General features: G+C 36.9%; 1 protein-coding gene across 2 annotated transcripts in view; it reads left to right on the top strand.

The window, feature by feature from the left end:
• The window catches only part of Hipk3 (homeodomain interacting protein kinase 3), an 86,414-nt gene that overhangs the window by 57,842 nt on the left and 12,058 nt on the right, over window positions 1-16,514 (top strand). For both annotated transcript variants that reach the window (XM_005384160.2, XM_013513979.1), the window contains 5 exons: window positions 11,360-11,479; window positions 12,479-12,565; window positions 13,030-13,214; window positions 14,215-14,374; window positions 14,809-14,932. In XM_005384160.2, the coding sequence (XP_005384217.1) occupies window positions 11,360-11,479; window positions 12,479-12,565; window positions 13,030-13,214; window positions 14,215-14,374; window positions 14,809-14,932 (676 nt within the window). The remainder of the gene's footprint in view (window positions 1-11,359; window positions 11,480-12,478; window positions 12,566-13,029; window positions 13,215-14,214; window positions 14,375-14,808; window positions 14,933-16,514) is intronic.

Below are 16,514 nucleotides of genomic sequence, written 5' to 3'. Positions count from 1 at the left end.
GTAAATGAGGCACAAATGTTTTGCCTCTAAAGTCCATATAAGCCTACCGACAAATATACTAGTAAAAAAATTTTTTGAAGACCCACTAGGTGTTGTGCTTCTTTCTTGACTGTAGGAGCAGGTAGATGAAGCAACTTGTTCTTCACCCTAAAAGGGATATCTCTGCATACCTCACACCACTGGACGCCTAGGAATTTCACTGAGGTAGAAGGCCTTTCAATTTTAGTTGGATTTCCCATCTGAAAACACAAATACTGTACCAACAAGTCCAAAGTGCTTGTGGCCTCTTCCTCACCTAGTCCAATCCGAAGAATTTTATCAGTGTAAAGGACTGGGGTGATACTTTGTGGAAGGGAAAGATGATCAAGATCTGTGTGAACTGAGTTTTGACACAGAGCTGGAGAACAGTAGAACAGTAAAGGTGCCTCGCTGACCTTACCAGCTGAAACCATATTGCTTCTTGTAGGCTTATGGAGAGGTATGAAGAAAAAGGCATTTGCCAAATCAGTACCTGCACAGCAGGTACCAGGAGATGTGTTAATCTACTGAGACAGAAAAACCGTATCTGACCCAGCAGCTACAATTGGAGTCACCCCTTGTTTAAGCTTATGGTAATCCACTGTCATTCTCCAGGATCCACCTGTCAACTGCACGGACCATATAGGAGAGTTAAATGGGGATGTGGTGGGAGCCACCACCTCTGCATCTTTCAAGTCCTTCATGATGACAGTAATCTCTGCAGTCTCTCTTGGGACATGATACTGGTTTTGATTTACTGTTTTTCCAGGTAGACGCAACTCTCAAGGCTTGCATTTGGCCTTTCTGGCCATAATTGTCCTCACATCACAGATTAGGGGACCAATATGGGCTATCTCTTCACTCTGTTGGTGGTTTCTTTTGCTATGTACAAGCTTTTTAATTTGATATGATCCTAGTTGATTCTTTGTAATATTTTGCAATCAGGCCTTTGTTCATAAATTTTATTATAAAGAGAATAAAAAATAATAAAACAACATAGGCAAAAACAAAACAAAGGAAAAGTAATAAAATGATACAGAATTTCAAAACAAAATGATAGGAATTAACAGTGGTTGTTATATTACATATTGTTATCTTCAACAAAGTTGCTCAGATTACCAGATGTAGGATTGCAAAATTGATCAAACCATTAAAGAGAATAAAAAAATTAGAATGTTCATAAATACTTGATGTGATCCCAGTTGTTGATTCTTTGTAATATTTTGTAATCACGCCTTTGTTCATAAGTCTTTGTCTGCACTTACGCCTTCCAGAATTTTACCTGTTCTGTCTTGTAGCAGGTTTAGTGTTTCTGTTTTGGTATTAAATCTTTGATCTATTTCAGTTTTTGTTTAGTGCATGGTGAGAAATACAGGTCTAGGTTCAGTTTGGCATGGAGGCTATCCTCCTGGCATGGTGGCATCTCCCTATAATCCCAGCACTCAGGAGGCTGATGCAGGAGAGTTGCCATGAGTTTGAGACGTTTGGCTCCTTTGTCAAAGACAAGGTAGCTAAGTGTGCTTGGAGTTGTTTCTGCATTTTCTCTTCGGTTCCATTGATCTTCAGGCCTGTTTTGTTTGTTTTGTTTTGTTTTTTTACTTGTACCATCCATGCTCATTAATTTTTTTAAGTCATGGTAGCTTTGTAATATAACTTCAAATTGAGGAAGATTGTGATGCCCCCTGCCTTGCCCTTGTTGTCCAGAATTGCTTTTGCTATTTGTTCTAGGTCACTTTTGGTTCCATATGAATTTTAGGATTGTTTTCTCTAGTTCTGTGAGGTATGCTATTGGTAGTTTTTACTGGGATTGCTTTAAGTCTGTATAACAGTTTCCTAAGTATGGCCATTTTCACTATATTGGTTCTACCTGCCCAAGAACAGGAACTATCTCTGCATTTTCTAATTTCCTTTTCAGTCTCCTTTTTCGGAGTACGATAGTTCTCAGTGCATAGATCTTTCACTTCCTTTGTTAGATTGATTGCAAGTATTTCATTTTTCACGATGCTGTTATGCAAGGTGTTGTTTTTGTAACTTCTCTCAGTGAGTTTGTTATTCATGTACAGGAATGTTACTGTTTTTGAGTGTTGAGTTTGTATCCTGCTGTGCTGCCAAATTTGGTTATTAATTCTAGAGCCTTTTGGTGGGCTTTTTGGGGTCTTCTATATAGAGTATCAGGTCATCAGCAAATAATGATAATTTACCTTTTTCCTTTCCTATTCATATTCCTTTTCTTTCTTTCTCTTGTCTAATTACTCTGGCTAATGTTTCCAGGACTATATTGAACAGGAGTAGTGATAATGGGTATCCTTTTCTTGTTCCTGATTTTAGGGTGAAAGCTTTCAGTTTTTGACTATTTAGTATATTGGTTATTGGTTTGTCATAGCTACTTTTTATCAGATTGAGCTAAAGATCTTCTGTTCCAATTTTCTGTAGGATTTTTATCATAAATGGGTCTTGGACTTTATCAAAGTCAGTCTGAGCCTATTGAGATAATCATATGGTTTTTTTTCCATGGTTCTGTTAATGTGGTATGTTGCATTTATTGATTTGCCTGTGTTGCATCCTGCATCCCTGGGATGAGTCCTACTTCGTCATGGTGTATAATCATTTTGATGATTTGCTGCATTCTATTTACCAGTATCTTACTGAGGACTTTGCATCTATGCTCATTAGGGAGATTGGCCTGTAGTTCTCTTTGTTGGTTGGATTGTTCTCTGGTTTTGGTATCAGGGTAATGCTTGCTTCCAGGTATCAGTTTGGGAGTATTGCTGCCCTTTCAATTTCATTAAAGAGTTTGAGGAGTGGTGGCATTAGATCTTTCTGAAGTTCTTTTGAATTCAACAGTGAATCCATCAGGTTCTGGACTTTTCTTTGTTGGTAGGTTTTTTCTGTTACTTCTTCAATTTCAGTGACTGACACTGGGTTATTTAGAATTTTTATATTATCTTGAGTCAGCCTTGGTAATTCATATATATCTAGGAGTCTGTCTTTTTCCTGTTTAAGAAATGAGTTTTCCATTTTATTGGAATACAGTTTTTCAAAGTAGGTATTGCAGATCTTCTGCAGAGTCTGTTGTGATTTTGCCCTTTTCATTCCTAATTGCATGGATTTGGGTCTTTTCTTTCCTTTTTTTTGATGAGGTTGGCCTAGGGTTTGTCTGTTTTACTTAATCTTTCAAAGAACCCACTATTTGATGCATTGAGTCTGTATTATTTTCTTAGTCTCAATTGCATTAATTTCTACTCTGATCTTTGCAGTTTCCTCCCTTGTAGGTGCTTTGGGTTTAACTTGCTCTTCTTTTTTTAGAAGTTTGAGGTTCAACATTAGGTTGTTTATTTGAGCTGGCTCTGTTTTTCTGATGTGAGTAGTCTTGCTATAAGATTCCCTCGTAGGACTGCTTTCATTGTGTCCTATGAGTGCTGGTATGTCATGTTAGCATTATCGTTTCATTATAGAAACTGTCTGTTTCTTGTTTAGTTTCATCAGTGACCCACTGGTTGTTCAGGAGTGTGTTACTTAATTTCCATGTATTTATTTAGCTTTTGTGGTTTCTTTAGCCATTGATTTTCAGTTTCATTGCACTGTGGTCTGATAATATGCATGAGATAATTTCAATTCCACTGCATTTACTTAAGCATATTTTATGAGCTAGTTTGTGGTCTGTTTTGAGTAAAGTCCCATGTACTTCTGAGAATGCGTTCTCAGAATGTTGTTGGGTGCAACACTCTGGAGATATCTGCTGAGTCCATTTGTTCAAAGGTTTGATTCAGCCCTGATATTTCTTTGTTGATTTTTTTGTCTAGTTGATCTATTTGTGACAGTAGGGTATTGAGGTCCCCTGTTACCATTGTATTAGTATTATCTGCTATTTTATATCAGTGTTTGTTTTATATAGTTGGGTGTGCTAGTATTTGGTGCATATATATTTATGAATGTTATCTCTTTCTCTTGGATTGTTTCCTTAACAAGTTTGTAGTGACTTTTTCTTCTGATTAGTCTTGGCTTGAAATCCACTTTGTCTACAAATATACTGTCTACCCCTGCTTTTATGTTTGTTCGTTTGTTTTTTGAGACAGTGTCTCACTATGTAGTTCAGGCAACCTTGGACTCACTATGTAGCCCAGGCTGGCCTCTAATTTATGGTGGTACTCCTTCCTCAGCCTCCTGAGTGCTAAGATTACAAGTGTGCATCACCACGCCCAGTGTCCTTTTTTATCCCTTTTTTTAATCCCTTCTTTTTTCCAGATTCCTGTTACATGGAGTATTGTTTACCATCCTTTGACTTTCAGTCTGTGAACTTCTTTTTGAGTTACATGTGTTTCTTATGTGCAGCATATTGTTGGATCATGTTCGTTCTGCTAATCAGTCTGTTAATCTGTTTCTTTTGATAGCTAATTGAGACTATTTACATTTATGCTTATTATTGATAGCTATTGACTTATCTTTGTCATATTATTTTCCTGTTGTTAGTTCCCTTTCTTTCCCTTATGTTTAATTGCTTGCCTAACCTGATGTATATTCATTCTACTGGGATTTTTGGAATTGTTGTCTTTTTCTAGAATATCCTTCAGAGCTTTTTGGAGTGTGTGTTTTGGTGGTCATCTATTTCTTTTGGTGTTCTTTATCATGAAAGTATTTTATTTCTCCATCAATTTTGAAAGAATTTTATGGGGTATGTCAGTCTGGGTTGGAGGTTGTTTTCTTTTAGGGTCTGAATTACTGTGTCCAAGCTCTCCTTGACTAAGGATTTGATTTGAGAAGTCTGCTGTGATTCTGATGAGTTTTCCTTTATAGGTGATTTGTTTCTTTTCTTTAACAGCTTTTATTATTCTGTTCTTCAGTTGAATTTCTGGAATCTTGACCATTATATTCTTTGGTATAGTTTTTTCCTCTTATCATGACTATTTGGAGTTCTGTATGCCTCACTTACCTGTATCTCACATTGTTTTGCCATACTTGAAAAGTTTTCTGCTGTTACTTCTGTGAACAGGTTTTTTGTCCCTTGTGTTACCTTCTGATTCCAATTAATTTTTGATTAGTTTTCTTTTCATCATCTAGTAGCTCTTGGATTGATATTTTGTGGTACTTTCCTATGTTATAGGAAGTTTTTTTCATTTTATGATTGCCAATCACAACCCTGTCTTTAAAATCTGATATTCTGTCTTCACATTGGTTGACTTTGCTGTATATCCTTTCAGTAGAATTTTTAAGCTCCTAGATTTCTATTTGAGTATGTTTTATGGAATCCTGTTCTTTTCTGTGTTGGGCATTCATGGTTTCCATGTGTTTCCTAAGACCTCCCCTTTGTCTCTACTCTAAACTAATCATTTCCTTCATTATGGTCATGATCTTTTTAATTATTCTTGTTTTGTCTTTATCAAGAGACTTATTGACCAGTTTTGTTACTTCCACTGCTACCATTCCATAAAATTCAGCTGGTGGCTTTTGATTTCTTCTACTTCAGTGCCCCCTTGATTTGCCTTAGGTGAGTTACAGATTATGTGTTATATCTTGCTTCCATGTTCTCTGTCTCGTTTGTTTTCTGCGTTGGTGCTTGTAAGTTGCTTATAGTAGTAGCTTTATTAGTAGTATTGAAACCTCCTTAGAAAGTGAGTAGTGTTCAGAGATATTTTCTGGGTATAGCTGGCTCTTGGCCTTTGAGTCTATCCCAGGATCCTGTCTCTTCAGTTTATTAGGGATGAAAGGTTTCTGTCTGTTTGGCCTACCACCCAGTTCTTTGGTACTGGACTATGGTATCTTTTATGACCTCCCAGACAGTCTTAGTGTTGGTACAAGAAAGAACAACTGGGGGCTAGGGATTTAGCTCAGTGGCACAGTGCCTGGCTGACAAGTGCAAGGTTGTGAGTTTGATTCCCGGTACTGGAAAAAAGAAAATAGAACAACTGGTCACAACAATTATGTGACCTTATAGTGACAATAGTACTACTACTAATTAGTACTTACTGCTTGCTATCTTATGTACAACAACTCTATGAGGTAAATACTTCTGCTTTGTTTTTCATTTGAGGAAAGTAGGTTATAGGGAAGTTAAATAACTTATATTTTGAATCCAGAAGCTATTAACAATGGACCACCTCCATGCTCCCTAATAATAAGGTTGTATGGGGGAAGGGTTAAATGTAAAAGGGCCCAACCAAAACCTGTCCTACTCTGTCTCCCTTCTGTGATACTGGCCTTCTTTTGGACTCCACTCTCAATCCACAGATGTCAGTACACCATTCAGAGAGGGGTTCCACAATTTTTGTTAGTTTCTTAAGTTCCTCAACCTTTCTAGGTTTGAGTTCTAGGGAGGGAATTAGTATCTCATGCTTATTTTGCCCAGTGATAATGTTTTGTAAAGATATTTATTGGAATTGACATTGTTTAAAGTAGTCTTTACTTTTTGTTTTGTTAGTAATATTGCTGTAACAATAGGAATGTTTTTATATTTTAAATACATTAGTGTTATTTATAAAAAGGAAGCTCAGCTGATTTGGGAAAATTCAGTTCAACATTAATACTAACAGTTCTGCATTTTAAACTTGTAATTGCTTCAAATTAACATAATTCTAAAACTGATAGAACCAAAAGGACAAATAAATTCACAGTCAAAATTAAAGATTTTATCATATTTTTTCACTAATTGGTAGACTAGGAAAAAGTTGTAAGACTTGGACACCTGAGTTGATCTAGTGATGCAAATGTAGCACATAACACTAAAAACTGCCACACTTTTTCTTTTTGCCTCCCTCTTTCAACCTTTCTCCTTCTCCCTCTTTCTGTCCCTTCCCTCCACACCCTTTCTTGGCAAGTCACAGGATCTTGTGCATGCTAGGCAAGTGCTTAACCGCTGAGCTACATACATCCTTAGCCCTTTCTTAACTCTGTTAATGTCTTATGTTGTCTAATCTTTATTTAACATTCTAGATCATGACAGGCTTTTTTAGTTTACAAAGGAGGTGAAAAATCTTTAACAGTAAAACTATAAATATTATGTAATTAAAATTAGAATTTGAGTCATCAGGAAAAACATTCACATTATTTTAATTTTTTTATGTGGCTTGTATTCCAGTTCTTTAATCATCTTCATCATCTCTTGAAGCATTTCCAAGGCAATTTCCTCTTTTTAATTTTAGGTTCGTCAGCTAGTTACTGACTATGCTGAGAATTTATTTTATGTCATATTCTTTTTAACTGTGCAATTTTTTTTAAATTTTAATTTTAGGTTCGTCAGCTAGTTACTGACTATGCTGAGAATTTATTTTATGTCATATTCTTTTTAACTGTGCATTTCATTTCTATTTCCATGTATATTTAGAGAAGGCCTTATAGCCAATTGATACTCTTTTGTCCCCTCATGTCTTATCTGTAGATATACTGCCTTATTAGTATTCCTTTGTGTTTATGTAATTCTATTTATTTAATTTGTGTATATTTGCAGTACTTAATAAATACATTCTTTGTGGGCAGTTGGCATGTAAACACATCGTGTAGTGTTCTGTTTACAGTATTTAACTTACATTTACTGAGGAAATATTACAAGTATGCTAGGGAATGAAATAGTATTTTTATAAGTGGATGGACAGATTACTTGGTAAATGTTTTTTTTGTTTGTCTTTTTTTTGTTTTGTTTTGTTTTGTTTTTCTCCGGTACCAGGAACCGAACTCACGACCTTGTGCTTGCCAGGCAGGCGCTTTGCTGCTGAGCTAAATCCCCAGCCCCTACTTGGTAAATGTTGACCTTTCTCCAAAATATGGGTTGGAGTTTAGATAGAATCTTATCCAGAGCAGTTTAAAAAGTCTAAACTTAACCTGAGTATTGAAAACAAGTTTATAATCACATTCTGTGGAGGCCGAGGCTATAGGATTGCAAGGCCAGCCTGAACAACTTAGTGAGACCCTGTCTCAAGATTAAAATAAAATGGGCTAGGGATGTAACTCAGTGGTACAGTGCTTGTCTGGTTTCAATCCTTAGTGTCCCACCATCGCCCCCCCATCTGAGTTTATATTCAAATTATATTTTGTAATTTTTAGTCTTATGTAAGAAAAACAAACTTCAGCATTTCAATTGTAGAACACCTCCCCACCCCCATCTTTCAAGGTTTCAACTTTTCCTTAAGCTATTTGGACTGCAAAGAGACCTGCTTAAACTGCATTGAATAAGGCCCATTTATTTATATTATGTGGACTTTTATATTGTAGAATTATGTTGTAACTGGGTTTTGGAATGTTTAAAGTTGAAGGCGTTTTGAAATTGAAGCAGTGCTAGAGGAATTACTAGGTATTGGTAGAACCGTATTCTAGTTCTAGACCACCTATGGGAATTAGCTGCTCTTCTTGTGCTGTTATCTCTTCAGATCCCTACTTGCTACTCAGAGTTACTGGTCTGCTGACGTCTGGTTAGGTTCTATGGGTGTTGAACCCCAGTTCAGCCTGTAACCTGTCAGCTAATGTCCCAACACTGTTTGGTATTTCTTAATATAATCTGCTTATTTCCATCTGAGTTCACAGTAATTAATTTACTTGCTCACACATCAGGTCTTTATTCTTCACTCCGGGGAGATGGGAGACATCAGTCACGTCTTGTGTTAGGGGTTACAGGCAGGGCATTTTCTCTTTAAAAGACCAGGCAAGCATTAACTCGGGCTGTAAACTCAGAGCTTCACTTCTCTCCTTACTTTGTTTCTCGGTGCCATCCCAACTCCTTCTGCTGTATACTCTGCTCTTCTAGCACTTTGTTGTCATCTTCACAGTGGCACTTACTAGCTTAATTGCTAATTATGTGCTTAAATATTTATCTTTTTCTGAATTGCATGCTTCTGAAGATTGGCGTCATATTTTATTCATCTGTTTATCTTTAGCATCTGACACATAATAAATGCTCTGTGTATGTTTCTTGAAATTGAGGTGTTGCTGGCTTTTGTTTCTGGTGCAACATTTAGGTACCATACCGAGTACTTTCCTTCTGTTTTTTGTTTCCTTAAAATAAGGAATTTAGTTACTCAGGGGATGAGGAATGGGGGACAGTTTTTTTTTTAATGATGTGAAACTAATTTGTAACATGGAGATTTCAGTTGTATTTTATATAAAAGTTTCATGCTTCTATATAAAAGTTTAACAGATGGATTTGGTGATGGAGCCAGGGATAGGTTGTTCATAACATGAAGTTAACAAGCGAGGAAAGAGAAATGTTTAGTGTGGTGCTAGACAGAGCTAATGTAGAAGGAAAATGTGAAAGGGCGGGGAAGAGATAAAGCGGGAGGGCCTCTGTGCAATGATTAGAGCTTTGGAATTGATCTTATGGGCAGTAAGTGATTAAAGAAGGGGAGTAGCAACCAGGTTTACACATTTCAAAATGTCTGGTAGCAGAATGAATGTGAGTGGATGGGCACAGAAGGGCAGGCTGGAGGCAGGTAGTGAGGAAGGTTGTGAAATGATATAACTCAGAATTAAAGGCCTGAAATGGAGATGCTGAGGAGGGCACAGTTATGGAAAATAAACTGCTATGGTTTTAGATTTAGCAGGAGGATGCTGGGGGAGAGGTACTTGTGGCACAAATTTCATCTTTTGATTTGTGTGGATGGTGGTGTTAATTAGACAAGGAAATACATAAGGATTCAGAAATTTGAGAGAGAATCAGTTTAGGATGTATTCAGTTTGCTGCATCTAAAGTCTTAAAGTTTAGCCAGGAGTGTGTCAGACATTTGGCTCCAGAGCTCCAGAGCTAGAGGTAAAGATTAAGGTACTGATACAGAAATAAAATTGAGTACTTGCAACTTACGAGGGAAATAAAGAAGATAAAATTCTGGAAAACAGCATATCAAGAACATAGAGGAAGTCAGCTAGAAAGTCAGGAAGTGTGAAAAGAATCAAAAAAGAGTAATATGGAAATTGAATGAATAGAGTTTAAGTAGAGTGATGGTAGCCATTAGTGATGGTAGCCATTAGTATCAAAGAAAGCTAAACACTTATATGTGATCATTAGATGTGTCCATTATTAAAGAGGCTGTTACCTTAGCATTATATCATGAGGTTGAGTATAAAATTCAGATTGCAGTGTGTTAAGGAGTGGCTAGGAAGTGAAACAATATAGGCTGTTACTCAGTTAAGAGTAAGGAAGAGAGCTAAGTAAAGGGAGGGTTTGTTTTGTTTTACTCTTTTTCTTTTTTGAGAATAGAAGATACGGAGCAGCCTGAGATGAAAAGTCTTACAGAAAGGAAGAAATAGAAGATGCAGGAGAGGTGCTCTGATTGATAAAGCAAAGTGTCTATGAAGTTTAAAAAAAAAAAGAAGCTATTTGTGTGCCAAGAGATCTCTCCCTTTTGTAAAGCTCTGTCCACTGTACTTGCTTGTCATTAAGTGGGAGAACTAATACTCTAGGGCTTGCTGTGGGCCTGTCACTCTTACGGGTGCTGAGTGCTTCCTTCTTGGAACTTCCATTCCAATGGAGTATGAGGAAAGAAAACAGAAAGTAAATGTATAGGATGTCAGATAGTGAAACACAAGTGGGGAAAAATATAGCCAAGGTTGCTGAGAAAGGCAGAGTTCGCTGTTATTTATTGTCTTGCAAAGTGTCATGAACAAGGTGACATTCAGCCAAGAGCTGAAGGATGAGACAGAACGATACAGATATCCGAAAAGTGTTCCAAGTAGAAGAAACATTACGTTCAGATGCTCTGAGACTGGAGGTTTTACTGTGCCCCTTGGGAGAGCTCTTCTGTAACTGTCCCTTCCTCTGTAGTCACAAACAACTGCATACAGCATGCCAGTAACTTTCTAAGAGTTTCCCCTCCAAACTCTCCCGGCAACAATTTAACTATGCTGTCACTCTAATCTGACCCCACTCCCTCATCTATTCTTAGTACTTTAAAAATGTAAGTTAGTAATTTCTTGCATAAATTTCTCCCATGGAAAAATTATCACCTCCTGGAATAAAATTGAGACTTGCTGATGAAACCTTTTGCCTGCTAGTTGAATTTCATCTTTTACCATTTCTCCCTTAGTGAATTTCTGCATGTTGAGGTTTTAAATATGTAGGTATTCTCCCTTAATTCCCCATATTTACATATATTGTAACTTTAGTATAGTAGAGATTAGGTTTTTCCTAGGAAACGTGGAGTATAGTTACTTTAGATATGCCTTCTCTGTCTATCCTTAAAGCATGCATTTATTATGTTTCTTATTATACTTTCTTACAGTTATTTCCTTGTCTATTATTTCTCACTGGACTGTGAATTTATTGAGGGCACAGATGATAATTTTTCATTCCTGACCTACCGTCTGGCATAGTACTTGATATTAGCTTCAATTAAAGGATAAACTTTTTTGAATTACTTTTCAGATTCGATACATTTCTCAGACGCAAGGTTTACCAGGAGAACAGCTGTTAAATGTGGGTACAAAATCCACAAGATTTTTTTGCAGAGAAACGGATATGTCTCATTCTGGTTGGAGATTAAAGGTAATTAATTAAAAAAAACTTAGAAAAAGTTTTCTAAGGTGCCTCATGTATAGATAATAGCTTCTATGCCTATTTTTATTTTATCAGATTTAATCTTTTTTAATTTTTATTTTTGACCTGTCTTCAAGAAGAATGTCCTCGTAGAATAACTTAGCTCACTCCCTAATCTGATGACACACTTAGCTCATCTTTAATTTTTTTTTCCTTTATGGCATTGGGTAATAAGCCCAGGGCCTCGGGAATGCTTAAGGCAAGTGCTCTACCAGTGAGCCACACCCCCCAAGTCTTCTTTAATGGCGTTTAGTCTTAATGTGTATATCTACATTTGTGTTGTGTGTCTTGTTCACTCTGTTCTACATTATTAAGCTTTATAGAACAAGAACAGGATCTAACCACTTACACAATCCACATGTGCTAGGATCTTTTTTGGGATCAGTAGGTCCTCAATGGTTAAGTTTGTAATTATTTTTTAAGGAGTTTGTTATATATGTAATGCTTTCTTTGCCTGAACTAACCTTCGCCCTCCTTACCCCCTTTGTACTTTTTAGTTGGGTATGGTAGCACATGCCTATAATCTCTGAAAGGATTACAGCCTCTGGGAGGCTGAGGCAGGAAGATTGCAAATTTGAGCCCAGCCTGGGTGACTTAGTGACTTAATGAGAGCCTATCTCAAAATAAAAAAAGGGCTGGCAATGTAGCTTCATGCACAGTCCCGGTTTTTTTTTTTTTTTTAGTTTTTCTCCGGTACCGGGAACCGAACTCACGACCTTGAGCTTGCCAGGCAGGCGCTTTGCCGCTGAGCTAAATCCCCAGCCCCCAGTCCCTGTTTAATACTAAGTACTGTCAAAAAATAATGTTTTGAGAGTTACTCTTTTGAAACTATTGCTTGCCTGAGAATACTCCATATTTTAGACTGAGTATGCTAGGATTAAAGAAGTAGACATGTACAAATGATAGACAGTGATGTGTATTATTTTCATCTTTGATGTATGTAATTAGACACTGGAAGAACATGAAGCAGAAACAGGAATGAAATCTAAAGAAGCCAGAAAGTACATATTCAACAGTCTGGATGATATAGCGCATGTGAGTATTGTAGTCAATTTGTTAATCTTCTGTGCTTGTGGTAGATTGGACTATCGAGGTGCTGAAGCATGTTAGACTACAGAGTGCTTGCTATGTTTAAATCTTTAAGTGAAATTGATTCTGAGTTTTTAACCTTTCAGGAGCTAAATTGCATTTGTCTGTATCAAATCTTTTAATTTCCTAGTCTGTTTAGTTTTTTTAAAAAATCTTACTTAAAAGGAAATATCCTAGCAAGCAGACTTCCCTTCAATGTATTTCATTAGAAATCGCTCTTTATTTATCTAAAAAAAGAAAAAACTTCCTTTCTGCTTTGAATCTTATGTGGTACCTTGAAACATTTTGAGGATTATTTAATTTCACTTGTTTCATCTTTCAAAATAATTGTTCCCTAAAACTGAAATTTTAACATAGCCTAGTCTCTGTGGCTTGTTTTGATTTGATGACTTGAAATTTTGATTTCTTAGGTGAATACAGTGATGGATTTGGAAGGAAGTGATCTTTTGGCTGAGAAAGCTGATAGAAGAGAATTTGTTAGTCTGTTGAAGAAAATGTTGCTGATTGATGCAGATTTAAGAATCACTCCAGTTGAGACGCTGAACCATCCTTTTGTTAATATGAAACATCTTTTAGATTTCCCTCATAGCAACCAGTATGTCACTTCATAATCTTTCAAATTGCTTCTTGAGAAATAATAAGTCTATAGAAAATCAGTGTGTTAGAGACATGATTTTTTTTCATTAAATATAAGTAATCCGAGCCAAAGGAGGTTGAGCTAAGTAGGCTGAATTCACATTTACTAATAGGTGGCAGATTACAACTAAAACACAAATCTGAATTCAGTCCAATGTTCTTTCTCCAAAGTACCATAACTGAAAATAAAAGAGTGTGTGGTTTTGTTTTTATGTGATACGCTTACCTAAAAACCAGAGACATAGAAAAAGAAATGTTAACACTTTTCGAGTCCAAGTTACATCTCATTTTTCATAGACCTTTAGTTCTGTTTTCTTTTGAGTCCTAGAAATTCCATTTTCCTTTATACCTTTTGCTTTCTATTTTTCTCCTCTTATTATCTGCACTATTCTGTGCATTCTTGAAGGAAAACAGGTTTTTATAGGTCAGTAGAGAAGAATATATACTCAAATTGAAGGCCTTACCAGTCTTCCAAATTTTTTGAGTTCTAGACCTCTTTTTTTTTTTAATGGAAAGAAGGAAAAATAAATGACTTAAACAACTTTATTTACTCTTTTAAAAGAGTAAATGAAGAAGGCATAGGGATGAATTAATATTCCTTAGAATTGAATTGTCCTGAAAATTGATTATATCTTCATAAACACTTGAAAATGACCTACTAGTATCCATAAACAATCACTTTTGAAAATAATATAACTACATACTTGGTACTGTAATTTAGTGATGTGGACAAAATTATTTAGAGTGTAAAGATCATAAAATTATTTACTAACCAAAAATACTTACTGTTGCTTTGCTGTCTTATACGATACATACTTTTACTTGCTTTGAAATTCAATCGTTTCATGACAATTTTCATGTTAAAGAGTATATTAGAATAAGATTAAGTACAAATCATAGGAGTTTGGTTTTTAAAGAATTTTAAATGTTTATAATACCTTTCACTTTTTCTTTTGCAGTGTGAAGTCCTGTTTTCATATTATGGATATTTGTAAGTCCCACCCAAATTCATGTGACACAAATAATCACAATAAAGCTTCACTTTTAAGACCAGTTGCTTCCAGTAACACTACTACTTTGACGGCAAATTTTACTAAAATTGGAACATTAAGAAGTCAGGTAAGAATGTGTAGTACTTAATCATATTCTTTGTAAGAAGTTTTTTTGATTGCTTGTTTTGTTTTTGAGCTACACAGAAGTTTTATGTTGGCAGCAGGCACAGTGCTGAGGAGGACCCAGTGTGGTTATTCCAGTAAACCTTAAGCTTCAGGGTGACAGTTGGAACATAGCTACTCAAATATACTATTTCCTTTCCTCTTTCATCCTCTTATTATTCTCCACCTGCCTTTCTATGCCGCAACTCTACAAAAGTAGAGTTCAGTAGAGTCAGACTTTATGTTTCAGTTTGGTCAATTTTTATTTTCATTTTGTGGGTCCATTTTTTGTTGTAGAGTTACGATTTTTGAGAAATGTGTGTGGATTCTCTTCACACTGCGTGTGTGTAGCAGTTGGCAGATTGCTTTGTATAATGTGCAGTGTGCTGATTGTTTCAGGCATTAACCACATCTGCTCATTCAGTCGTGCACCATGGAATACCTTTGCAGGCGGGAACTGCACAGTTCGGTTGTGGTGATGCTTTCCAGCAGACACTGATTATCTGTCCCCCAGCTATTCAAGGTATTTTTTCATTTAAATTGTACCTTGAATTTAGGCATGCGTTCTGTTATTATTCTGTGTGTGTGTGTGCACGCATGTGTGCGCGTGTGCCCATGTGGTACTGGGGATGAAATCCAGGATCTTCACTCTGAACTATGTCCCAGCCCTTTTTTTTGCAAGAGGATCTTGCTAAGTATCCAGCTTAGTCAGGCTGTGCTCAGACTTGCCATCTTCCTGCCTCAACTTTCCAGAGTGCTGGGATTAAAGGGGAACACCACAGCACCTAGCTAGAGTTACATTATTTTAAAACAAATTTAGGCATCTGTTCCTTAATATATTGCATGTTTTAGTGGTATATTTGAATTTAACGTAAGCTGTTCCATAGCCTTTAGACCAGTGATACTCATTTCTTGACTAGAGCTTGATTGGCATCTACCATCCAAACCAAGGCATTTGTCTTCCTTATTAAACATTATCTTCACTCAGTGTATATCACCATAACTCCAAGTAGGATAAAAAGTCCATGCGGTACAATCAGATCTGGATTGAGATTGGTAATGAGTTGAACAAGGTGTCCTGGCATACCACATGCCCCAGAAATAGCTATGAATATTAAGCTGTTCTTCTTGTGCTAGCAGAGGAGATGAGTGTGAGCACACTAGGGGCACCAGGAACAGTTGGAGCTGGTGCACCTGTAACTCGAGGAAATCCAGTGGCTAGCACAAAACCGTAGCCATGGGGGTTCAAGTAGGAAGGTGTAAGCGAGTGAAGTCTCTGCCTTTGTCATTATTCAATGTCACATTGAGACTGGTGAGCTTGGAGAAGTCAGTATGCAGTGTGCAGCATGCATTACAGATATTCTGGCCTTCAGAGCCATTTTGCCATAATGTGCTGTTTATGTTAGGGGAAAACCCTAAAGGCCCGTTTTTCCTGACTTGGTAGCCTGTGGAAGAGCCTTGGCTGTCATTTGATTAGGCTGATTGTCAGTTTTAAGTTCCCTGTGATTGAAATACTGAATATGAACAGACAGACTTCAAAGAGGAGGACCAACAGCGGTATAATAATTCACCATAGCAACAGCAGTTCCTCAGAAGTTATTTCTAAGAAAGCCTGGCTTTTTCCTTTCAGTATTAAAAGATGTTACGTGGCCAAACAAGAGACCTAATAATATGAAGTTCATTTCGGTGACATCACATAGAATTTTGTGAAGATGGAGAACGTGGGAAGGCAAGCAGGGAGATTTATCTTGCTGTCATTCCCAGCTATAGGAGGAGCAGAATTATTCATAGTGGAAGGTTTGTCTGTTAGTGACCCCAGAAGAAAGAAGCTCATCAGATTCTTGGGTTTTAGTCCTTGGTCCCCTGGCTCCAAGGCAGAGATGATATGGTGGAAGGTGTAGCGGAGCAGAGCTGCTTGGTTCGTGGCAACCGGGAAATACAGCAGGGAGGAGCACCCAAAACCTTGATCTTCTTGGGTGGCAGAGTTAGTAGTACATGTGGTGGCCGGGATGTTGGTGACTTATAATGTAGTATCTGCCTTAGAAGTGAAAGCTTGCTCTCTAATCAGTCTCAGCATCTATGTAGAAAATCCCAGTATTAGGCTT

This window comes from Chinchilla lanigera, unplaced genomic scaffold (genome assembly GCF_000276665.1).
Source record: "Chinchilla lanigera isolate Chin_1 unplaced genomic scaffold, ChiLan1.0 scaffold00021, whole genome shotgun sequence".
In the NCBI taxonomy this organism is placed as follows: domain Eukaryota; kingdom Metazoa; phylum Chordata; class Mammalia; order Rodentia; family Chinchillidae; genus Chinchilla; species Chinchilla lanigera.
This window is presented reverse-complemented; position numbering and strand designations above follow the sequence as displayed.